The sequence below is a fragment of the Babylonia areolata genome, chromosome 27, assembly GCF_041734735.1.
Source record: "Babylonia areolata isolate BAREFJ2019XMU chromosome 27, ASM4173473v1, whole genome shotgun sequence".
NCBI lineage: Eukaryota > Metazoa > Mollusca > Gastropoda > Neogastropoda > Buccinidae > Babylonia > Babylonia areolata.
Genome location: NC_134902.1, coordinates 26639725 through 26666488, shown reverse-complemented (window position 1 = coordinate 26666488; position 26764 = coordinate 26639725). Strand labels below are relative to the sequence as shown.

Below are 26764 nucleotides of genomic sequence, written 5' to 3'. Positions count from 1 at the left end.
CATCACCACAGAGAAAAATATAGTCAGATGGCGGCCTTTCCTGCATCACTGCAGAGAAAGATATAGTCAGATGGCGGCCTTTCCTGCATCACCGCAGAGAAAGATATAGTCAGATGGCGGCCTTTCCTGCATCACTGCAGAGAAAGATATAGTCAGATGGCGGCCTTTCCTGCATCACCACAGAGAGAGAGGCAGAGAAAGAGAGAAAGAGAGAGAGAGAGAGACTGAGGCAGAGACAGTATGACAGACAAATCTATTGTCTGTGAATGCACATCCCCCTCGTATTTGGTTGTTTGTTTGTTTTTGTTTTTTTTGTTTTTTTTTTTATGTATTTATCTATTATTTATTCACCCCGCTTTTTTTTTTCTCTCAAGGCCTGACTAGGCATGTTGGGTTACCCTGCTGGTCAGGCATCTGCTTGGCAGATGTGGTGTAGCTTATATGGATTTGTCCGAATGCAGTCACGCCTCCTTGAGCTACTGAAACTGAAACCGAAACTGAAACATCCCCCTCCCTGCTGCACAAGCTCTGAACACTGGTGAGTAGACTGGTTGTGATAGACATAATTACTTAAGAAGTTCAATCGAACGCTTTTAGTAAATGCGCACACAAACTCACACGGCTACCCCTACCACCCCTGTGCGCATCAGGAAAGAAGTGGGGAAAAAAGAGATTTGATTGATGATTTATTGTCAAAAGCATTTACAGCCATTCTGACAAGGGGGGTCCCAGGATTACAAAAATGATAAGTAAATATTATGAACCACGATACACCCCAACAATGCAATAGAAGGGAAAGAAAAAACATCAGCAACAAAAATCATAAGGACCATCCATTGCCAAAAACCGTTCACGTTTATATTCATTTAATGTATGTATCTATTCACCAGCATATTTCATGAATCCATCTATATGTATGTGCATATTCTGCTTGCTTTTTATGCTGTCTGTATATTTTCCAGTACTTTCTGTCTGCAATTAAGTGCTACAGTAAGAAACTTGGATAAAGCCGTTATCATTTATTCATTCTCACTTTTGAGGACGTGTTGCATGCGAGTTAAATCAATCACGGGGCTCAATTCTTCAGTGAACGTGTATCTGTTTCTGATGTATGTGTAGGCAGGGAAACAAAATGGAATTAAACGTGGATTTTGTCCTCTTTCTCAAAACAGCATATTGGACAATCACTGTATCAGACTCGGCGAGACACCACACTCTGTGACTTCTCAGTCCACACGCTCTAAGAAGAAATTGTGCGAGAGTATCACGGAATTTCTTGGTGGTGATAAACGATAAGTATTTTTCAGCACCAAATGTATCTTTAAACAAATAGTGCCAGCAGTACTTTTTGTTGTTCGATTTCTGAAATCCAGTTTTGTTTATAACACGAAACTAATCTGTCTTTAAAAATTGATAAAAAAAAGAAAAAAAGACACACACACACAGACAGAATGAGTGGGTGAATGAGTGAGAAAAAGACATTAAAAAAAATATGTATATATATACACATATATATATAGAGAGAGAGACAGAGATGCAGACAGAGAGGGAAAGAGAGAGACAGCACTCTTAACACACACCACACAAAAAGGTGTACCCACACATAAATGTCATCCTCCCATTCCCTCTGGCATTTAGTACCAAGCAATCAGGTGTGGTGAAGACAGAGGTGGGGGGAGGAGAGTTGAGAGGAGGGGTGTCGATGTGTGGGCATGTGTGTGCGTTGGAGGGGGAACATTCAGTGATTTACCTGTATAAGTGTAAGCATATGTCTCAGTGACGGTGCGCATTGGAGAGGGTAATTGGGGGCGGGGGAATGGGGTGGGGGAGGGGGGTCAGGAACAGAGAGAATACATGTGATTAAAAAAACCCCAATAAACCCAGAAAACAACAACATACACTAAAAAGAATCTGCCTCCTCATTTCCTCAAAAACCACGTGTTTCTCTATATTTTCTCTGCTGCTATTCTGACCAGTCACGGAGCCATGCACATTACCATCTTCAATAAGTCTTGTCATCACATACCCCCCCTCCCCAATCTCTCTATGTGGTGAATTATAAGAGATCTTCCCCTTCCCTTAGTTGACCCCCCCACCTTCGCAACACACACCCCTTCTTCCTAAAAAGGTTATGGAGCCATGAATGTTACCATCTCCGATAACAGCTGTCATCACTTAATCCCCCCCTCCCCAACCGCCCACCCCCTCTCTCTCTTTCAGTGATGAAACATTACATAGGAGACACCCCCACCCCCATCCGCTACAAACACACACATGTCAAAGCTCCCACCCATCCAGGATAAGACTCATCATCACTGTCCCCCCAAGCATCCCCCCTCCCCCAACATACACACACACACACATATTCAACTCGCTCTCTCTGTGAGATGAAGAGGTGAGGTGGGCCTGGCGATCTTCCCACCCTGATCTTACTGGCTTGACACTCAGCGAGCAGGGAACGTGCTACTCTGAAGGTGTGAATGAGAGTGAGTGCTGTTTGCCAGTGTGTACGTACGCACGCATGAACGAGCACAAGCACATGGACACGAACGGCTGGTTTAAAGGGTGGTTTAAAGAAAGAAAAACAAAACATAAACTGATGAAAGCATTAAACATACTCATCCACATGCATGCCAAAGAACAGCTGTGGTGTATGCATTCACAACGAAAGGTACCCGCGCTACCAACAGAAATGAGAAACTGATCCACTTGTCTGCAATCAAGGCCTGACATGTGGACAGCTAAACACACACACACACACACACAAGAGGGGGAGGGAGACAGAGACGGAGAAGTAAAGTGGGATCAGGTGAGAGACCCACAGACTGACAGACAGATGACCAGTTCAAAGGAAAATGTGCGTGTGCGCCAACTAATCCGAAGACCGGGATAGTAAGTATTCCTCAATTATGAAATAAGGCAGGCAAACAGGCAGGCAGCAAAAAAAAACCCAAAAAAAAACAACCCATTAATAACCGTGAGCTGTAAGCAATCCTGCTGTGACTGTGTTATGTTGGGGGGCCATGCATCACTTCTGTCAACAACTTCTAGGAGACAGTCTGACAGGGGATTATCTCCTTGGAGGTGGTTTGGGTGGGGGGTAGGGGTGGGGGAGGGAGGTTGGATTGTGTATAAAGTTTGGAGACAGGTGGGGGAAGACGACTACGAGAACCCCATCGTTCACAGACCGAGATTGCCTGGACATAGCTTTTCATAAGCAACCTCGGTGTGTGTGTGTGTGTGTGTGTGTGTGTGCGTGCGTGTGTGCGCGTGCGTGTGCATGACTCTTATGGTAAGATCTATCAGTTTAGGGACGTCAACAGCACGTCAGAGCTTTAGCTTTCGTCATTCTCCTTAGAGGATCGGAGCCATACGGTACCGAGTACCTGAACTCGGCCAACAAAGAGCGGTCGAAAGTTAAGTGGTCGAAGTTGGAAGTATGCCACTTGAGTAGAGCACTGGGTGGGCACTACGCCACTGCGGGAAGCTTGATGGGTAGGAAGGCAGCTTTTGTTGTTGTTGTCGTCTATTTGATGAAGTGAACGCTTCCGTTAAAGTTTGAACGGCCAACCCGGATGTCTGGCTGGCACTGAAGACCAAACAACTGTTGGTCAGGTACACACGTTGTGCTAAGGTTTGGGGGACGGAATACACACGTACACAAAATCTGGGGAGGCTGGTTCATCGGTGCCAATACAAAGAGCTAGCGGTCATCGCTGTCGCCAAGTGGAGTCGCCTAATCTTGGGATTAGGTTGGTCTGTCTGTCTGTCTGTCTGTCTGTCTGTCTCTCACTCACTCTCTCTCTCTCTCTCTCTCTATATATATATATATAGTGGCGTGATAAGCGCTTTGAGAGCGAACACCAATGGCTGGCGTGGAGAGGGTTCAGACAGGAAGCCGCACAACGAGGCTGTTTACATGGCTTGGCCTATCGGGTACCTCACCTCGCCCACCCGTTCTACCAGTGGACCTCCCGTCAAAAACGTGTTCTTGCGTTTGGAGAACAAGGGTTTGGGGTGGGTGGGATAAGACGTGGAGAACGAAAAGAACAGAAATTGTTGTGTGAGGTTTTTTTTGCATTTTTTCTTTTCCATTACGACTTTGTTTCATTTTCGTGTTTCGGTGGGTTTGCGTGAGAGAGAGAGAGAGAGAGAGAGAGAGAGAGAGAGAGAGAGAGAGAGAGCACGCGCGCGCGCGAGAGAGAGAGAGAGAGAGAGAGAAAGATAGAGAGAGCAAGCAAGCAAGTACAGTCATGGCCACCGCAGACGAGTTTAAACGCTCAGAACGAGATGTTCTGCATTGGCTGTATAGAAAGGGGGGAGGAGTTGGGGGAGTCGGGAGGGGGGGTGGGGGGGGGGGTTGGGGTACGAGGGGGAGATGGAGGGGGGGTGGTGTCTTGGTGATGAAGCATTTTTCAAAGGGCGTTATTGATTTCGGTTACCACCGTGACATTAGCTCTTTACGAGCTTGCTAAGGGGAGTAGAGGAAGAGAGGAGGGATGTGTGTGTGCAGAAGAGGTGGATGGAGCAATCCATCGCCAGTATGATGGGAAGCTGCTGGTCATTTGCCGACCAGAGGGTGTGGGGAAGGGGGAGGGGACGTGTTGTACGCGAGCTCTGGCTCTTTCGCTGACCGGAGAATGGCCCGTGAACACTGTGAGAGACGGGGGGAGGCTGATGGGGTGGGGGTGTCGAGGAACGACGTAAGGGGTGAAGAGAGTTCTTGTCCTGGCAAGCCGGTGGGCAGGAGGTTGTCCAGGAAGAAGGAAGTAAAGGAGGGAGGAAGGAAAAGTTAACTGCGGGAGATGAGATTTTCCATAACTGGAACCTTTCTTCACAAGGTGCTGTCAAGCTGGCCAGAGAGGTCCGTGCGTGCGAGGTAAGCCATAACTAAGACCCTGATCCCTCCCATCCAGGGCAGAAGCGATCTGGTGTCAGTGCTTAGTGATGGCGGTGGTAGAGGAGGTGTGTGTGTGTGTGTGTGTGTGTGTGTGTGTGTGTGTGTGTGTGTGTGTGAGTGCGCGCGCGCGGCGTGTGTGTGTGTATGTGTATGTGTGTGTGTGTGCGCGCGCGCGTGCATGCATGCATGTATTGCTGCCCTCACTGGATCTTATCCGAAAATGTGTTGCTTGCCGTACAGACAACGGACAAAAGAGAGAAGGGTTAAAGAGAGAGAGAGAGAGAGAGAGAGAGGGCGGGGGGAGGAAGGAGAGGGGAAGGGGGCTGTCAATTTGTGGAGAACGCTGAGTTAGCCATTATTCCTTCTTCCCGTCATCTCATGCAGGCGCTGACAGTGTGAGAGGCCGTGGAGGAAGAGGAGGGCAGGAGGATTAGGCGGGGTAGGGGTTGGAGGGAGAGAAAAGAAAAAGAAAAAAGAAACGTGACGAGGAAGGGATGGTGTTGGTGGTGATCGATACAAGATGGATGTGTTCCAAAACCACTCCGCACCTCCGCATCCCACTCCCTCTTCTACCCCCCCACCCCCACCCCCTTCCACCCTCTCTATCCGGCCCATCAGTGGTGCCACTTTCCTCCTTTGAGATCAAATGGAGTAAGGAAGGGAATGAGGGTGGTGGAGGTTTGGGAGAATCGGTGGTGGGGACGTGGTGGGCAGCCGATGTTCTCTGGTTTTTGTCCTTTGGGAAAATATGTCCATGGAGTGTTTTGGCACCCCACCCCTTCCCCGTCGCAACCCACCTTTCCTGCCTCCCCTCACACACACAAACCCACTTACACAGTCATTCACAGGCAGGCAGGCACACACACACACACATGCACGCACTCACGCGCGTGCGCGCACACTCAGTGCAAGAGAGATGGCCACGAACAGCGCTTGCCCCCCACCCTCCCCTCCCCCCTTTCGGCACCACACCACCCATCAACAGAGCATGAAGTGATTTGATTTGGAGAGTAGGTCCGATGGCGCGGACGAGTTAATTGTTTGATTCAGTTTTGGTCGAGACAACTGATCGGTCTCCATGGCCAAAGCCGCAATCGCGCATGCGCTAGAACACACACACACACACACTCACACAACTTGTTAGGACAGAGTGAGAGGGATACGGGTGACGCGAAGAAGAAACTGACTGACCGAGTTGATTCAGTCATTAAGGGTTGTTATGACAGGTACGCACCACGCTTCACTGTGTGGCAAGCTGAAGGGGTGACTTGTGTCAGGAATTGTCACACTAAGTTGCCGTTCTATGCAAGTGAAACACCCGGTGCAGAATATCCCTGCAGTGGAACTCAGTACCCTGAAGCACACCTGGGGTACCATGCAGAGACTGGCCCATGACAGAGAAGAGTGGCGCTTCTTCGTCACTCCCGACATGCCGGAGGGCAGAATGAGCAGTAATATGAAACTATGTTGGTGTTGGATTCTATGAGCGCAACACACACACACATACACTCACACGCAAGTACACACGCAGTACTTTCTACGTATTTAAGAAGAAGAAGAATACATAAATTTTCTATAGCGCGATACCCAGTACCAATGCTGCTCAAAGCGCCGTACATCATCCAGTTAGATATTAACACAACGTAAAAACAGTATATTGTATATTGTTATCATTAAAAAAAAATAATAAAATTTTATTGTTGTTGTATATACTCGGTCTAGCGGCTTGTATTGGGGCCCAAGGAAAGATCGAAGCCCTGAACAACATTACCTTTTGGGCGCAAGCCAGTAGGTCGTTCAACTCTTCTACTACCACTACCACTGGCTTGGGGTTTGGGTTGGGGGGATGCTGGGGGGCGTTAGAGGGAGAACAAAAACGAGTGGATAGGATACTGGCAGTGGAGAAAGGAGCGGGTTGGAGGAGGTAGAGGGGGGATCCGAAGTGAAATGTTTGTCAGGTGTCAGGCGGCAGCGTTTCCAGGCGGGATTGTGGGAGGGGAGGGAGGGAGGGAAGGAAGAAAGGTGGGCCGGGAAGTGATAAGTGGGACCTAATCCCGGACAAGGGCCGGCTGATCGGGGATCAGGGAGCCAACCCATGCGTCTGTGCTGTCGCCCTGTGTAGTCGTCTTGTAGAGGATTAACTTTCTCTGTCTCTCTCTAGGCAAGATTAGAGGGAGCGGTTGATGGACCACAGAACTGATAACTAGTTTCGAACGGTGATTCATCCCCCCACCCTCCCCAGGTCTCATCAAGTTTATGTAAGCTGAGCGACCAGACAGAATTCTGCTACTCGGGCGGGCACTGTGTCGCAGTACTACTGCTCCTCGAAGACAACGTCACAGCTGGGAGGAGAAACGAGACTGCAGCGGGTATTGTGGGGCTGTAGGATCTCGATTTTGTGGACGGTCTTATCTGGCGCAATCGTCCCACAGCCACAGCAGGACACACACAGTGACACACACACAGTGACACACACACACTCGCTCTCACACGAAATTTCATTTTATTTATGTAGCTGCTGAAGTGTGCCAAAAACCTGTCGCCCTGGTCCAATTCCGACCTGAAGACGGATAGTCGGGGAGACGCAGTTGGAAGAAAAGTGGATGGGGAGGACAGACAGGCAGGAAAACAATTGCATACGGCTCACGGTTAATACGTGGGTGTAATAATATTATAATCTTTGCTACCTGTACACAAATGGAGGTAGTATTTGTTGTTGTTATTGTTGTTACTGTTGTTGAGGTTTTGTCCTCTCTCTCTCTCTCTTTATTATTATTTTTTTTAAATAATGTTCTAGCCACCTCCTCCGCCTCTCTCAAGCACACCGGGTGCAAAGACTTGTTGTGGGGTCATTTCCCCCACAGAAAAAACACACACCACTTCCACCAAGAGACCACTGCTCTGTACTAATGACGAAGACGTAAACATGTACAAATAACAGAGCAACAGACCCAAACAACTCATTGTGTGCCCAGTCTGGCCCCCCCCCCCCCCCCCCCTTTGAACTTTTCATACCTTTCCTGTCTTGAGGGGAGGAGAGGGGGCGGGGGGTGCAGGGCGGGGGAATGTAGCTCCACTCGCTAGCCGACACTTGGTTTTTTGTTTTTGTGTCTTTTTTTGTTTGTTTGTTTGTCTACCTCTTCTGCTGAAGTGAAGGGTCCGGGTAGTGGGGTGGGAGGGATGGTAAGGGGAGAGAAAAGAGTCTAAAAATAAAGTGCTCGAGTCAAAAGGTAACCAAAACCAGTTAGCGGCTGGCTGATAAACCGAAAGTTCAACGAAGAAGTGATCTACACACACACACACAGGGGATGTGGAAGGAAGTGGGGGCGAGAAAAAAAGCGGGGGACAGAAAACAGGTGCGCACCTGAGATAACCTGTCTGTCACACAGGCGTCTGTGCTTGATAGAAATAAAGATAACCAACAGTGGAACGGAGAATACAAGTGGACCCGGCAACGAACTGTTGATGACCCCACATCCCCACCGACAGTCCAAGACTGCCCCCTTTCCCCTGCCCTCTTCTTTCCTATTCAAAGAAAAAAACCCCACAAAAAAACAAGCAAACAAAAACAAACTGACCAACCAAGTAAACAAAAAACTACCCTGGCGCTTGTGACATTTCAGAAACAATGCAAGTGACTGGAGCGTGCAAAGCCAGCTTATCCGTTCTGCCGGCATCTGGGGGACTAGGGGATCCACCCATTCCATTCTCCCTCTACTCCTCACGAGTTCCAGAAGCCACGAGCCCCATCACCCCCAACCAGTCACCCACCCATCCTCCTACCTCCACCCCACCTCTTCTTGGTATCACACGCCGACATTGACTTAGAATCTCCTGCTTGCATGGCTCAGAAGCCAGTGTGAACAGAAACTGGGTACGATGTAACGTACTTTCTTGAAGCACGTGCTGAGAAAAAAAAAAAAAAAAAAAAAAAGATTCTCAGTCACCAGAATCAAGAATCATGACTATTGATAAAAGGTGCAAGAAATCCCTGCTATCCACTCGACCTCAGCGTCTAAACGTAAATAATAGAACGTTCCGTATAGATCCGAATTTCAGCCAATGTTACCCCCAGTTCCGAGCAATCTCAAGTCATACATCACAATAACAACAAATTAATCAACATCAACAAAAATCGCATCCTCTCCTCGCTGCATACAATCGGTAACTCGACAACCTTGTCTTTCTACCACTAGTATTCAGTTGTCAGCCAGTCAGCCCACCTCTTAAAAAATAAAACAACATGAAAAAACAACAACACAAAAACAAAAACAAGCAAACAAACAAACAAACAAACAACAACAAAAAAAACCAAGAAAGAATCGTTAGTTCGCAAGTCTAGTCTTGCACACCTATTTTCAACTGACCGTATTAGCAGTCACAGACACGTTGTCAATTCCTGCAAATCCAAAGCACTTCGTCAACGTGCAACGTCAGCTTGAACATACACACACACACGCGCGCGCGCGCCGCGCACGCACACACACACGCACGAGTGCACACACATACACACACACACACACACAGCAAAACAAACACCGACAAAAACAGCCTGGGGAGATCCTTAAAAAAAGAAAAGAAAAAAAAATCACACAGTGGTCTGACCACTCTTTACCTGTGTGGCGGAACGGCAGACCAACAAGATAGCTTTGCATTTGTTCTGTGGACATCACATCAGTCACCTGCACCAGAGAAGATGCATGCAGGCCGAACAATTCCAGGCGCATACATAGTTAATGTTCGTTATCAATGACTGCACACGCGATCAACGCATCGTGTGTGTGTGTGTGTGTGTGTGTGTGTGTGTGTGTGTGTGTGTGTGTGTTAATTTTGTGGTGATATTCTTTTCACACATTCATACAGACACATTCGTATTATCCATTACAATAATCAGATTACATACAACAAACTTAGTAACATATATACTAGTTCATAATGCAAGTTAGCAGGTGTGGCTGAGGTGGGGGTAATAAATCGCGAATGAAGCGACAAGTCCGAGTTGGGATACGTAGCCCAGAACTTTAAAATACACTTCACCTCTGGTCACTGTTTCAGTGTGTGGAAAAACAAAAAAACACAAGAAAACAACCCCTCCTTATCTCTGTGTCCGTCACACACACACACACACACACACACACACACACAAGAGAACGAGAAAAGACAGAATCAATGCAGACCCCCCCCCCCCCTCCCCCCCACCCCACCCCTTTCGGCCGCCCGAACCGAAGCAAGGTTCTGGTAATAACGTAAAAGCGAACTGGGGTCCAATAAGCATGGCTGGGCCAACCAATTCATCAGGTCCAATTTCCCTCCTGGGGAAAACCACCCACCACAATTCCCCCCCCCCCCCCCCCTTCAACTCCCCCCTCCTCCCCTCTTACGTCTGTAAAGGTGGGAGGGGTAGTACTGCCGAAATGCACGCACAGAACAAAAGGGCGTGGTAAAACAAGAAAAAGAAAGAACGGACGGAGAAAGAGGGGGATTGGGGGCGGATGGTGCTGGGGAGGGGGGGGGGGGGTGCGGGGGAGGTGGAGGTGGGTTTGAAAGTCTGCAACTTACCAGAAATTCATGACAAACAGCACGCCTGTTGTCATACTACTCCGCGCCGAGGTTCGAGTTGTCAGTACGAGATTCCCTGGCTGTCTTATTTCAGCGTGAATGGTTTTGCACACATCCCAAACCACACTCCGGACGACACAAACCAGAGGAAGTCCAGTCCTTCCCGAAGTGTCCTGAGCGCCTTCCGTTCGAATTTTGACAACTCAATTGAAATTCTCGATCGATCCGAACTGAAACTGAAATGTCCCAGCGTTCTAGTTCCAGTTCTCCGTCTGAATTTTCAGTTCACGGTGTCCCCCCAAACGAAACCTATTTTTCGCGTGATTCACTGTAGTCAGCACTATCAACTGGTCGTTCTTCTAGAAGCGATGGGGATCCTTGCAACACGGTGTGTCTCATCGTTATACACAGAAGACGGCTTGCAATCCCCTGCGGGCGAAAAAGCCGGATGTTTTTTGTTTGTTTGGGTTTTGTTTGTTTGTTTTGGTTTGGTTTTTGTTGTTGTTTTTTCTTTTTACTCGCTTACTATACCGTCTAACTTGCTTAACAGACAGAAGTTGCTCTGTTGTCCACCAGTTCTTGAATAAAGGATTTTTGTTTCAAATGACTCAGCAACGAGTGTTCAGCTCCGAACGAGGACTGAGTTGATGAACCTGTTGACATCCGGTCTGTTAAGCAACCTGAAACATGCCAAAAAAACACTAACGTTTTTGTTGTTGTTGTTGTTGCCGTTGCTGCTGTTGCTTTTTCTCTGCCTGTTCCCCTCAAGACTCCGTGAAATACGCTAGAGAAGTAAAGCCTAATCTTTGTTGTTGTTTTTTCCATAAATCGTCAGTATCGTTGACCGTTCTCCCTCGCCAAGCGTACGTCTGGCTTCATTCACACATATTGCCAACGTCAAAAAACCATCGGAGAGGAAGGTTTGAACGCGAACACGCAACTGATGCTGGAGCATGGGCACATCTAACCTTTCAACGTTTCAATATCCCCCAATCATGTGGTGAAACCTCCAAGCGATTGAAACAATACAGCCAACTAAGACACTGCTTCACCAACGCCTTACCACAGCACCGTGGTCCTGTCAGCACTAATAAAAGCATGGACCTGGCACCGAGCGTCACGTCAGCGACGGAGCAACATCGTTTGTTGCAAATCCTGCAAGGACATTTTTATTTGTCTGGATCTTCCTGCATTTCTTGATGGCTCAACTCTCTCTCTCTCTCTCTCTGAACGGTCCAGGATAGAACTCTATCCACGCGGCTGTGAAGAATGTTCGACAGATCGACACGTTTTCCCTTAAAAAAAATAAATAATAAAAATAAAAATAAAAAAAAGAAAGAAAAAAAGAAAGGAGAAAAAAAAAGGGACTCAACACATGATTGCACGAAACGGGCCAGAATCAAACCACGTAAGCTTTCTTGCGAAATCGTCTAGTCGGAAGAACACGACAGTCTGAATTCGGTCAATATCATCAGCAGCAGCTGAGCCACACGCGCACCCACACACAGCACGCGCTCCTGGAGCTGCCAACACCAACCACGTTCCCTGCCAGCCAGGAAACGTGTGGACATCCTCCTCCCCCACCCTCTTCCGTCCGCTCACCTGACCAACACCAACACACATACGCACACACAAACACGCCTCCACACTGCGGGTGGTGGCGTATGCAGGAAGACAACAGAAGGTCTGTCGGGGTCGGTCTGTCGGCCGACGCCAGTACCAGAAAGGAGGAAAAACACAAAAACAATGCCCACCAGTAAGTTGCATGACAGGCCTCCTGTAAGAAGTGTGCCGTCTCTCTGTCTCTGCTAGTAGTTCATATGTTGAGTACGCTACACAGGACGCCTCGACCTCCCAAGACGGACTCCCCTGCTTGCTCGCTCGCGCGCGACCAGGCTATTTTATACCGCTTGCTTACAGACTTACTCGTTTCACCTCTTCCCCCCCCACCCCTCCCCCCCAAAAAAAAACAACCCCACGCCTTCCAAATCAAGTCGACGTTTCGTGTTGTGTTACACTGTGATTCAACCGCAACAGATCATTTGGACTTAAAACCACTTTCCCTGGGACAACGCGTCCCCATAATCCGCAGCCCATACACTCTCCCTCCCTCCTCCCGTTTTTTTTCTTTGTGGACTAAAAAAAAAAAATTCTTTCAAGAAAATTTTGCCAGCGAGAACTCTCTATTTACTGTGGGTTCTTTCATATGCGCTGGATGCCTACTGCGTGCGGGACCTCGGTTTATCGACACATCCGAAAGACGTGCGATCAGACCACCATACAAGGTCAAATGGGGTAGACAGGCATACGAGAAAAAAAAGGCAGGGAATAAAACGTCCGATCTTTACTGGAATCGAAACCGGTTAATATCGCGTGTGCTGTGTAATGCTTGTGTCAGCTGTTTTAATGAGTACTACAACACAATGCTAGTGTCAGTTGTTTTAATGAGTACTACATGTATCAGCTGTTTTAATGAGTACAACAACACAATGCTCGTGTCAGTTGTTTTAATGAGTACTACATGTACTCATTAAAACAGCTGACACAAGCATTACACAGCACACGCGATATTAACTTCACCGGTTCACGTACTTTCCCTCGCCCTAACCCCAATGGCTGGGAACAGGTATTGTCTGAACTAACAGGGTGGTGAACGGACACACACACACACACACACACACACACACACACACACACACACACACACACACACACAGACACACACACAGATTAAGGTTGTTTAATGACCTCCGATCTTATAAACATTCTCCACCGCCTTTAACCAACACTGCTTTGAACAACAATAAAAATCAACACTACAGATAGTATTAATATTAATACTAATAAGAACAAGAACAAGAAGAAGAAAAACAACAATAATGAAAACAACAAACATCGTCAACATCATCATCATCATCGCCGCAGTTATAATATAATAAAAAGTATATTAATTTCCAATCGCACTTTCTGGCAGGCCTAAAAATACCGCTGATCGCGCGCTGTCACCTGCCGGGCTTCACTGCCACACAAATGATTTTTATTTTTTATACTGCCAACACAAGAACACCACCACGTCCCCTACCCCTTCACTCACGCCCCTTCTTGCCCACCACTTTCCGACAAGCTCTGCAGGGGCGAGGTGCCAGAAACTGCTGTGAGGAAACCACTTCCTGATTGCAGTCTCCTCTGGGCCAACGAACGGCCCGCGTTGTGTGGACGGTCCGCGTTTTAGAACACGCACGCGCGCGCGCGCGCGCACGCGCACACACACACACACAGACCGGTCGCCAGCATGCCAGCCACCATTATTACACAAGCCCTCCACGCAACACCACGCCCCTACCTGTCCCTCTCCACACACACCCATCTTCGCACTCCCCACCCCGAACCCTACCGTCCTCTCACCCATTCGATTGGCTTGTGCATTCGACCAGCTGGTGCTACACTGTGTCGAGTCATAATTATTTGCGCTGTATGTGGAACAACGACGACGACGGCGATGATAACGATGACGACCACCACGACGATAACACAAGCAAGAACGGCAGCAACAATAGTAACACCCTTTTCACATCGTCCTAAAATACGTGGATCCACACCACTTCCACTCTGATATCCGAGAGGAGAGAGAGAGAGGGGGAGAGAGAGAGAATGAGAGTGAGTGAGTGAGAGTGTGTGTGTGTGAGAGAGAGAGAGAGTGAGAGTGTGTGTGTGTGTGTGTGAGAGAGAGAGAGAGAGAGGGGGGGGGGGCGGGCAGGCAAATTCAACAAGAATAACGCTGACAGAGAAGATAGAGAGGGGACGTGGGGGGGGGGGGGGGGGGGGGGGGGGAGAGAGATTCCAGATGGTTTAATGTCCACAAGTCATCAGACTCCTAACATTATCAATGACAGACGGTGTTCAACATTATTATTATAATACCATTTTTCTTGGACTGATACAATGAGGAGCACATAATATATAAAATTTTCTTGTTGTCCTGTTCATCGATATCTGTGTTGTACTGTGACATGTTCCAAATAAGATACTGTTTAATTAACCCAATGATGAACACACAGACGAGAGAGAAGCAAACACACCCTACCCCATGCCTGCGTTCCAGACGATGAGGAGTGGGAGTTGGGAGCTTTAGAAGAGGTAGGAATAGCTAAGGAGGAAGAGGAAGGAGGGTGAGGAGAGGGCGGGGTGGGGGCAGGAGTAGTAGGAGTTCTAATCAGGTATAGTAGGACATAGATCCCCCCCCCCCCAAACCCCCGTCACCACCACCACTCCCTTCCTCCTTACACACCCAGATGCACAACAATAATGACTTACTTCTGCCTGACTATTTCTATTTCTGGAGTACGGATACCTTTTGTTCCTTCTCTTCCTCTCTGCGCAAGGGTCGGGGTCTGCACAAGTATTACGTTTCGACTTCAGATGCAGATGGATTGGGGAGGGTGGGAAGTGTTGAGCTGGGAAGAATGGATATGGCGCGGGGGCAAGAGGGGTGGGGAAGAGAGATAAAGAGAGACAGAGAGGCGGAGACAGAGAGACAAAAGCTGGGAAATCGAGAGATACAAACTGACAAGAGAGAGAGAGAGAGAGGCGGGGGGAGGGATGGGGGGAGGGGGGGAAGCGTTTCGGAAAGAGTGGGAGACAGAAACAGAAACACAGTCAACAACAACAACAATGCGGCGGGTGGCGGGTGGAGGGTGAGAGCGAGAGAGAGAGAGAGAGGAACAGACAGACAAGCAGACAGACAGACGAGAGACAGACACACAGCTAGCCAGTCAGACAGCCAAAAGATGAAGATGGCGTGCAAAGTTCATTATGGTGGTAAGCGGGGAGGGGGTCATGAGAAGCAGGGAAGGGGAGGCGTACGGGGTGGCTGGGTGGGAAGGGGAGGTTGAATTGCCTTTGGAGGTGAGGGTGACGGGGAGCGAGAGAATGGAAGAGTCGGGTGGACTTTTCCTTGTCGACTAAAATAACCCGGCGCAGGAGCCCTGCTTGACAGGCTGTCATCGGTCTTTACCGATATTCATTCATTATCCGCCCCCCCCCCCCCCCCCCCCCTACTCCCAGGAACCCTCTCCTCCTGCTTCCCCCCGCCCCCTCCGCCCCAAAGCGTGACGTAACAGTGACGTATATATATATTGATAACACCATTCAACAACTGGAGTTAGACGGATGTGTAAACTACATTAACTGATTCAAAATAAGATCTTCCACTCACAGTCATAAAATGTTTTACTGTATGCAAAGCACTGAAACGTGGTGGAATTGAACGCACAACTGGCCAGTCTTGGCCACATCGGATCCGCATTTCACCGATATTCAAGCCACTTGTAGTTATGGGTTTCTAACTGTTGAACTTTCAGTCCATATATCTGTCTTTTCCACAACTGCTCAGATATTTCATAACAAAAGTAGCAACCGCATGCTGAAAGATTCCTGCAGAAGTTGTGAAATAGTGTTGCTGACTCCAATGTTAAGCAATTGTTCAGAAATGTTCAGTTCATTCTGAACCCTCTTTACAATATTAATAGCTAATCAATAAATACGTCGAAAGTGTAGTCTGCGTCATTATGTGTGGCAGGTAACTCCATAATTTCTTTCCTTTATTTATCTATTTCGTAACTGCAGGCAAGAAATAGGATGCTAGGCTGTCTTACAAGCGCAATTTTGCGAAACGTATTTTTCACTCAGCCGGCAACAAAGCGGAAACGACTCACGATCTTGCTGATCCAGAAACTAAATGAAATAAAATTTTCACGATCCATAAATACGATTTAATGTGGAAGACTTGACTGGTCAACATATGTGCTGGATAGTGCCTGAACCCCCTTCGTATGTATACGCACGCACACGATCAAATACGCACGTTAAAGATCCTGTGATCTGTCAGTGTTCGGTGGGTTATGGAAAGAAGAACATACCCAGCTTGCACACCCCCAAAACGGAGTATGGCTGCCAACATGGCTGGGTAAATAAATAAAACGGTCATACACGTAAAATGTTACATGTCTGTATGTGTGCGTGTTCGTGACTGAAACCTGACTGATTGACACAGGAAACGAATGATAAGCGCCCAATGGCAGCTGTCAGTCAGTTCTATCCAGGTAGGCAGCGTGTTGTGCAAATGACTCTGTGTTTGCAAGTTTGTACAGCGCTTGGAGTTTGGTCTTTGACCGAGGATAGGCGCGATGTAAGTATCCATAACGTCATCACGATTTATGCCAACAGCATTTTCGAACACCGATCAAATCATGACAGCAGCGAAGTCCCATCATCGGACATTCTAACTCCACCCCAATCCCTCTCCTCCCTATGTTCAACATTAAAAATAAATAAATAAATAAATAAAAGAAAGAAAGGCATGAACTGAGGACAGGGAGTCGACTGCAGTTCCCACTGTTTGGCACAGCGCCAGCCTGTTTACATCATCGTCGCCCTGGAAGATATCGGTTCCTGTTCGGAGACATTACATCGCAGCCCAATCCGGGACGCGCTCTGTCCTGCCCGAATCGATCTTTCTCCCGCGATGTTAGTTATAGTTATCCAACACGAGAGACAGTGACAAGAACACAAACAAACGATCCAGTAATACTGACAGAATAACAACAAATCTAATCTAATCTGATATAATCTAATCAAAGTGTCGAATAACCGCGCTTTGCCGTCGTGTCTGAGCTGTTGACAAAAAACTGTGTATCGCATCTGAAACTGGACTGAACTGTTGGTGACGTTTCCGTTGACGCTATTTGCGCTGTGACGAAATCAAGCACAAGTGGAGCAGGCTTCAATCTAACAATCACACGACAAATTTTTTCTTTCTCTTACAATTTGGTTGCTCACGCGCGCACACACAAACCTGTACACACTTATTAAGAAAAAAAAAAAAAAATCCACTTGATGTTTACACAACATTACAAACAACAACAACAAAATCTCAGGTTCCCATCTGACCCCAAACATTACGATAATCCTTGCCCTTGAGCAAGCAGCATTTTCAACATCAGCAAACATTCACTGTCGACTGAGACCCAGCCTCCCCCACCCCATGAGCAGAGACTGGCGCCGGCCCCATCCACCCGCCCCCCCAGCCCCCTCCCCCCCCCCTTCCCTTTCCCTGATAAGATGAGTGCAGAACTGAACGTGATGGATGGCATCCTTTGCCAACTCATCAAGAACCATGCAGATAACAGCCAGTTACTTTCTATTTTTAAACGAAAGCCAAAATCGCAGGGCAAACATGTAAACATCCGAACCAACGTTGACCTTATGCCGGCAACCTCGCCTTTCTGTTGACCCCACTAGAGATGTATGCCACTTCTGCAGGTCAATGACTGGCCCGCGAAGTGTTTCCTCAGACCGAAGCATAGACTGGCAGAAGAATTCTGATGGATGGACAGAAGGGCGGGTGGATGGGCGGGTGGATGGATAAAACCATAGCCGGGTCGATAGAGTGGTCGATTCAGTGGTTGACTGTGTGAAAAACACGGACTGAATAACTGATTGACTGACTGATATATGTTATATGTGAGTGGGTAGTTGTTGGTTGGTTGGCTGGCTGGTTGACAGGATGAGTTGCGTAGTTTCATGAAACCCATCACTTTACCGAGGTAATGCGGGGCGGGTATCGCTTTCGGCCTGACTGTCTTCATCTTGTCCTAAACCGCTGCCATCCGACGCACGCCCATGTTGTGTTTTAGAACAAAACAGCTCTCGAATGTGGCACATACATTCCTTGCGATTCATGTGCATACATTCTTGTAAACGAGCGTGCGTGTGCGTACGTACGTACGCGCGCGAGTGTGTGTGTATGTGTCTGAGTGTGTGAGCCTGTTTACTTGCAAACGCGCGCGCGAGAGAGAATTAAATGAGAGAGTAGAGGGTGGTGATAGGTGGGGGAAGGGGGGTGGGTGTGGGTGAAGGGTGTGGGCAGGCAGCAATTTCATGTTTCCCTTATCAGCATTCATAATAATGCACGTCACCAACCCTTTTCCGATGGGGAGATATGGGAGTGAATGGCAAGGGCGAACAGGGAAAGAGGCACCCATCCACAATCAGCCCCACAAAACAAAACAAGCACACGCACGCGCGCACGCATCACACACACACACACACACACACACACACACACACAAAGTCAAACACATAGAAGCTATGGGCAGAGGTAAAACAAGAAAATGAAACAAGAAAAGGGGGGAAATGTAAGGAAAACACCTGAATCAAGAACAATGAGAGAGAGAGGGGGGAGGGCTTGTTGAAGGGACTGGAGTTCTGGGCGGGTCAAGTATCTTTATGGTCCGGGACACATCGGTCAGGAACGCGTTTCAGCAGTATGATTCATTGCAGAGGCTGGGATACAGAGACACGGACGCCCAGACACACACACACACACACACACACAGGCAGGACTGGGACAACCAGAGAGAGACACAGACACAGACACAGACAGACAGAGAGAAATGAGGGAAGGAGAAGAGAGTGGGGTGCGTGTGGTGGATAAATAAAGAGAAACGGGCAGAAATGGAGGAAGGGAAGAGAGAGAGAGAGAGAGAGAGAGAGAGAGAGAGAGAGAGAGTCAGACAGACAGACAGACACACAAGTCAGACAGACTGACAAACACCTATTTTCACTTAAGTAAAAGGACGAACACTTGAACAAGACCAGACAGACGCAGGCAGTCATTCAGACAGACAGACATCCCCAGGCAGACAGACGGACAGAGAGTACTTTAAAGACGAAATTCCTTCTCTTCAAGGTCACCTTTCCCACCTCACCATGGTCCCCATAATACCATTCCAGGGCCCTCCCCACTTCACGCAAATACGATATACAATCCGCTTTCTCCCCCCTTCCTCCTTTTCTATCTTTCCACCTTTTTACTTTTTCTTCTCCCCTCTCGGCTGACTGTTCAGCCAGGCTTCACGGCCATTCTCGTCCTCTGTTGGTTTTTGTTGAAAATTATCTTCCATGGAACGATCCTTCATCCGATCCGACGGGTCACGAGTAGGCTGGGGTAGTGGTGGGGGTTAGGGGGTGAGGGATGGGGGTGGGCGTGGGGGTCTTGCTCGCTGAATTAGGATTCCTTGTCACAACGACAAAATGGTTCGGTTTCAGCCCCCTCCCTCTCCTTCCTATACCCTCCCACACACTGGCTCCACCAACCACTTCCGAACCCCCTTCTGTAGTTCCCGGTTTTCCCCCTCTACCTGTCTCAACTCCTCTCTCCGCATGCCATTTCTTCTCTTATCCATGTACCTCCATTTATCATTTCATCTTCCCTTCTCCCTGTACCCCCACATGCCATTTCTTCTCTTGTCCATGAAACCCCCACATGCCATTTCTCCCCTTCTCCCTTTACTTACATGCCATTTTCCACCTTCTTCCCATACCTCCACTCGTCTCCCGGTAACCCCATTTCTTCTCTTCTCCCGGCCTGCATCCCCTCATGCCATTTCTTCCCTTCTCTCTGTTCCACCACATGCCATTTCTCCTTGCACTCCCACATGCACTGTTATATCGCTTAGAGCCTATCTATGGGGAGTTTGCGCCATATAAGTACAATATATAATGATATGATTATTATGCCATTTCTTCTTCCTTTCCCCTCCAGTCTAACTCTTCATGCCACTTTTTCCCTCCTGGTCTTTTCACGACCATAGCTCTTCTTTCTTTCTTTCTTTTTCTATATTCATAATTAGCATTGTCTGGAACGGGATGTAGACTGCCTTTTTCACTCAAGATGGCAGGCTTTTTACGCCTTGCCAATCACTGGCCATCACCACGCCGTCCGATCAGATTCTGATCCAAAATTTGTCGAGGACGAATTTTAACCCCAGGCAGGCTTGCATGAGCGATCTTCGCAGCGCCATGTTGGCTTTTCATTGAGAACGTTCCTAACTCTACGTTAATCAAACAAACACAAAACAAAACAAACCAAAATCTTAGGAATATTCCGAACGCTAAGCAAACCAAACGCTCCAGCTCTGGACCATAACAGGGACCGAACGATTCCGCACTGGTCTCCCCCCCTCCCTCTCTTCCCCCAACCCTCTTGCCCATCCACCCCACCCTCTTCCGTGTCAGGGAGCCAGGGATGGCTGTGCGCAGATGATGCCCTGAGGATGGCCAGCATAAGTGTGTACTGAAAAAGAAAAAAGAAAAAAAAAATCTCACGCGAAAATGCCACTCTGTTCAAACACGCGAAAAATTCACAGGGGCATGCAGCGTCGGTGAATCGATAAATGTATCAATGCAGCAAAAGCGCATGCATATTTTGTGGGAGGGTGGAGAAACCGGGATAGGGGGAATTATTAGGGGAGGAGGTGTTTTGTGGTGCGTGTGTGTGTGTGTGTGTGTGTGTGTGGGGCGGGGGTGGGGGGTGGGGGTGGGTGTGGGTGGGTGCGGTTACGGTAAGTCCTGGGGTCTCCTGTATATATCTATCTATCTATGCATATCATGCATTCTGCAACCGGTATACTGACGGTAAATTCTGGAGGTCTCAGAATACATACAACTATAAAGTCTATTCACCAACAAAGCGTTACCGGCATGGTGACGGTAAATTCTTGACGTCTCACAACAAAGGTCCATGCACTCACTAACCGGCGTAGTGCTGGTAAACTCTGGAGATTTCACACTATGATAACTACACAAGGAAGATTCATGCACTCACTAACCGGCATCGTGATGGTAAACTCTGGAGTATCACACTAGAATAACTACAGAAGGAAGGTCCAAGCACTCACCAACCGACGTAGTGACTGTAAACTCTGGAGTCTCACACTATAGTAAATACAGGAGGAAGGTCCATGCACTCACCAACCGACATAGTGACTGTAAACTCTGGAGTCTCACACTATAAAAACTACAGAAGGAAGGTCCGTGCACTCACCAACCAACGCAGTGACTGTAAACTCTGGAGTCTCACACTATAACTACAGAAGGAAGGTCCATGCACTCACCAACCGACTTAGTGACTGTAAACTCTGGAGTATCACACTATAATGACTAGAGATGGAAGGTCCATGCACCCACTAACCGGCGTAGTGACTGTAAACTCTGGAGTCTCACACTATAATACTTACAAAGGGAAGGTCCATGCGCTCACTAACCGGCATGGCGATGATAAACTCTGGGGGTCTCACTGTATCATTACACAAAGAAGGGCCATGCACTCTCCAACCAGCACAGTGACGGCATACTCTGAAGAGAGTTACACTACAATTTACACAAGTTCCATACACTGATTGACAACCAGTCACAGTGACGGCAAACTCTGGAGGTGTCACGGCGTCTCAGACTGTAATTACACAAGGTCCATGCACTCACTAACCGGTATGTTGACGGTGAACTCTGGGGATCTCACAATACAAGGTGTGTTACATGCACAAGGTGTATGCACCCGCTAACCGCCCGGTGACGCGCCAACGAAGCTCCTGCCAGGTACCCAAGAGGGGCCCAGGCCAAAAACCCCGCGTTCCCTCCACCCCAACCCCCAAGTTGTATTAACGAACGCTGACAGGTGTTTTGCGCGAAAATCCCCACAGTTATTACGTCACACCCCACCATCTGATAACAGCGGCTCTGTACTGGCGCCATTCTCGCCGGCTCCACCAGCCAGCTGCGCGCGCCCCACTATTTTTCTCCGGAACAAAAACAACCGCTGCCAATTGTACATTGTTTTCCCCCATCCGCCCGCCCTGTGTGTGTGTGTGTGTGTGTGTGTGTGCGCGCGCGCGTGAGCGCGCGTGCGTGCGTGCGTACGTGCGTGCGTGCGAGCGAGTCGTCGGGATGCTTCTTGTTCCACGTGTTAGGGCACAGGTAGCAGAAAGCAGCTGACTGGTTATGATGATGCCAGTTTCTTGCCGGTAAATAAAGATGGGGGCGGGTGAGGGGGCGGGGGGTGCAAATAGGAAGCTGGAACTTGGAAAGGGGGGGCGATAAGAGTGGTCCACTTTACAAAAACATGTATGTTTTCGCGAAGAGAAAATCTACAGTTATTCTTTTCCTTTTCTTTGTTTTTAATAGCTTGCACGAGCAAGAAAACACATGTTGTTGTAAGTTTTAAGTGGTGCTCATTACAATTGCTGCACACGCCGCTGTTTGCCGAAAACTCAGCATCTTTCACTATACTCCCCGAGGAAGATTCTGTGGAAGTTCCTAAAATGGTCCTAAACTCTCTGCGATCCTTGTATATTCCAAGCTTCTGTCCTTCAGTGATGCACTTGGTTGCCACAGGTCCCACTGTGTGTGTCAACCCGACCAACAGGCGTGTTCTTTCGGGCCTGTCATTTTATGGCCCTGCAAATTAATGGCCTTTACGATCGACATGGCTATCTGGAAGAAGCGAAGAAGAAGTTGTCTACGTGTACATGTATAACATGTTTTCTGAATAAAGATTTGCGTAAACAAAACCAAACAAGAAATAAGATAAAAGATGTATGATCCAAATCAACGCAGCTCGCGCTACCCTAAAGCCAATAAATTACAGGAGATCAAGGGGTACGGGAATAATTACGGAGACATACACACTCTCTCTCTCTATCTCTCTCTCTCTTTCACCAAACACGCGCGCGTTCACACTAATAAAAAAAAAAAAAAAGAACAACAAAAACAAACCACACAAAAAAAAAAAAAAAAAAAGAGGCGCGCGCGTCACCCCTGCCACCAAGTTCTACCTCAAAACCAGGGAACCTCTTGAGGGGGGCTGGGGGCTAGGGCTAGGGGGTAGGAGGAACAAACGCGCTCTCCGTCTCTTTTGACCTCTTTTCCTCCCTCACCGCATATGGTCCACCTACCCCAATCCCCCTCTGCACCCCCTCCACCCTACCGACTTTTAGAATTGTGTCACCCCACCATAATAACTCAAAACGGGGGAGGGGAGGGGAACTGGGTCGTGTGCGGGTATGTAGGAAAGACATGACCGCTACTAAACCAGAACAACCGGAGAGTACGTTTCCACCCCTATTCCCTCCGTTTTGTGGAGCCGTCAACCAGGACAAAAAACAACCCCACTCCCACCCACCAACCCACCCTCACACCCAGCCACAGCCCCTTTAAGAACCTTCTCCCCCTCCCCCGATCTCACCTGATTAGTGGTTACACTTATGGCTCCACCTGCCAGTTTCCGTTCAAGGACGACCTACCCGAGCTGACAAACAGGACACACGAGGTAAGGGAAGGGAAGGGTAGGGTGGGGTGGGGTGAGATGGGGAGGGGCTGAAGGTGGGGTGGCGCGATGTCATATGCCCCGGTACCTGAAACTATTTAAGAGGTCCGTACATTGAAGAAGTACGGATATATACTATACATATAACTGAATGCGAGGAATTTTTCATGTGCGGGTGGGGAGGGGTGGGGCTGCTCGGTTTCTCGTTAACTGTTTGGGAATGAGATACGATTTCATGTGAACACACACACACACACACACACACACAATAATAATAATAATATTTATAATAATAACAATAAATAAATAAATTCAAAACAAGAGGGGTATCTGTAAATAAAATAATAAATAAATAAAATAAAACACTAAACACAGGGCTGTTACATAGCCTCAAGTTGTTTACCCCACGGGGGGTGGATGTGGGGGTGTGGGGGGGCAAGAGAGAGGGTAAACACCAACAGAGACTAAAGACTTGTCATTGACACTGGAGGAGTGGGTGCCGAACCACAGACTTAAGACCGACCTGTCCAAATCACCGTTTCTCTCCCGTCCAAACCTTACCCCCCCCCCCCCCCCCCCCCACCCCCACACACTATTTCCCGCCAAACCCCCGCTCTTTCCCTAACCCACCCCTTGCACCCAACACCAGTGAAGGAGCGCACTGTATCCAAATGGCTTCGAGGTTTCAGCGTTTGCAACAGGTAAGATATTTTGAAGACAAGAAACTGCCACCCCCCTCCTTCACGCCAAAAAGATTTAAAAAAAAAAAAATGTTTGCATTTCCTGAGCACAATAACATGTGTCAAGCAAACGGCAAGAAATCCCAGCAGTGACGGGTTCCCAGATCAAGGACGAAAGGAGAAGAGAGGGCCGTTGACCTGTTTTGTAAGTAGCACGTGCATTATACAATATGTCGCCCACTTCATCCCAGTGGTGAGATGCTACATGTATGACTGGAGCCAGCCAGACGCAAAAGGTCGGACTGGGCCAGACGTACAGGGGCGTCACCACCTTGTCCTGGGTTGCTTGCTGCCCAACTTTGCAGCTGCACGCACAAGGGACTGCTTTCTCGCAATGGAGAACCATAGCTTTCTGTTTTGCTGGAGGGACATTGCTTATCATAAGCCATCAATACTGGTGAACTGGTCAATTATACCGACTGGATAGACGGAGGAAGGGAAGGTTTGATACATTGTTTGTTTGTTTGTTTTGGTCAGAATCTCTATGTGACTGCTCTTCCTGTGATGGGCGGATCGCCACTGCGCAGCGCCACTATATATATATATATATATATATTATTTTATTTTATTTTATTTTCCTTCGAGTGTGTTTGGTTTATTGTTAAAATAGATTTTTCGACAGCATTTTGCCGGCGACAAAACTTTTGTTGCCGTGTTTGTATTGTTTTACGCGCGCAAATTTTTTCACCTCATTCGACAGTCTACCATCCCGATACGATGCCAGTGGAACTCGAACCCGTGGACACTCGCTTCTTTAGGAGTCGGGTGCGCACATTACCATTAGGCCACCGCTCTACTGAGAAGAATGAGTAGTGTTTTTTGTTGTTGTTGCTTTGTTTTTTTTCGGGGGGTGGGGGTGGGGGACACGGGTGGAAATCGGTTGGAAATTGGGTGCGCGCATTACCATTAGGCCACCGTTCTGCTGAGAAGAAAGAGGAGGTGGTGTTTTTTGTTCGTTGCCTTACCTGCTAATAATTACACAGCCCAAGAAAACTTAACCTCGACTAACCCTGTAATTAATGCATCAGCATGAAAAGGGGTGAAGACGCAGCTGCTACGAGTAATCTGAGAGGGCATGGATGGAATGCGCGTGAACACACAAAGACCTCTAAATAAATTGGGTCTCGTGGTGTCAGCAATCCTCACTGTAACAACGTAAACAGGTACTACTCGGGGAGAAGGGAGAGAGGGGGTGGGGGCCTAGGGAGTCGGACGTGGGGGTGGGCGGAAAGCGGGATGGGGGCAGGAAAGGGGAGAGGGTGAGCAGCTCGGGTGGGGGTGGCTGAGCAGAGGTTGGAAGGGAATGCTAGTCCAGAGTGATAGGGTGGGTTGGGGTCACTGACGTTCTAGTTTAGAGCTCAATGTCTGTAGGGAAGAGGGGTGTGTGGGTACTGTAAGGGAAGGGGGAGAGAGGGTGAAGAAGGTGGTGGGGGTGGACTAAAAATGGTCTGCTTACTATACTGCCTGGCTGAACACACGAACCCCCGCCTTGTCGCTCTGTTGCCGCACTTGTAAGCCGATGTGTACGTACGTTCAGATTTCGGGACCGTCCTTGCGGGGTTTCTTATTGTGTGACTGCTAACAACAGGCAGTGAACGCATTTTCGAACGCTCCGACGCGAAAGCTCACGGACGCACGTCCGCGCACACAACACACACACACGCACATGCAAGCCAGTGCCCTTGGTCTAAACTGAACGATAGCCATGACATGACGTTTCAGAATACTGGGTCACCTTCCCCTTGTCTCGACATACCTTTTGAAAGTTTTATGCGCCTGACGGAGGAAACTGCAAAACGACTGGGGAGAATCAGGGGCGGAAGGGGGAGATGGAAATGACTTCGACCAAAATATTATCAAACTCATAATTTGTTTTATGTAATTCATCATCACCATCAACAACAACAAAGAAATAAGCACATAAACTTTGTGAACATCGAAAGACGAAGAAAATGACCGGGGGGGGGGGGGAGAGTGGGGGGGGGGGGGTGGGGGGTAATGGGAGAGAGGGAGGAAGGGAAAGAGGGAAAGAGATGCAGAGACAAAGACAGAAAGAGACAGACAGGGACAGAGAGACTGTGTATGTCCTATTCTCTGGGGTCAGAAAATAAACAGTGGGATAAAACAAATTTAAACACGCATGAACACGTGAAAAAAACAACAACATATCTTTAATATATGAACTCGAATTAAACGTCTGAAATATGATAGTCTGATTTAACATTTCACTTAACGACAATCTATGTTGCAAAAATGATTGTGAAGACTTAAAAGACATTGTCTCTTTTGTTTGTTTTGTTTTGTTTATAGCATTTCACAATCACTGCACCAAAGAACCGTTTTCCCATGCAGGTTATATATAGCTGCGATATTTTTGTCGTATAATAGAGAGCAGAATTATCA

The 26764-nt window shown here is 48.1% G+C and overlaps 1 protein-coding gene across 4 annotated transcripts in view; it reads right to left on the bottom strand.

The window, feature by feature from the left end:
* The window catches only part of LOC143301521 (MOB kinase activator 2-like), a 72299-nt gene that overhangs the window by 23317 nt on the left and 22218 nt on the right, over positions 1 to 26764 (bottom strand). Inside the window, exon 1 of one of the 4 annotated variants that reach the window (XM_076615873.1) lies at positions 10460 to 10684. The exons of the other annotated variants lie outside the window; for them this stretch is intronic. Coding sequence (XP_076471988.1) covers positions 10460 to 10494 — 35 coding nt within the window. The 5' untranslated portion in view covers positions 10495 to 10684. Of the gene's footprint in view, positions 1 to 10459; positions 10685 to 26764 lie in introns of those variants that run through there. 4 annotated transcript variants of the gene reach the window in all.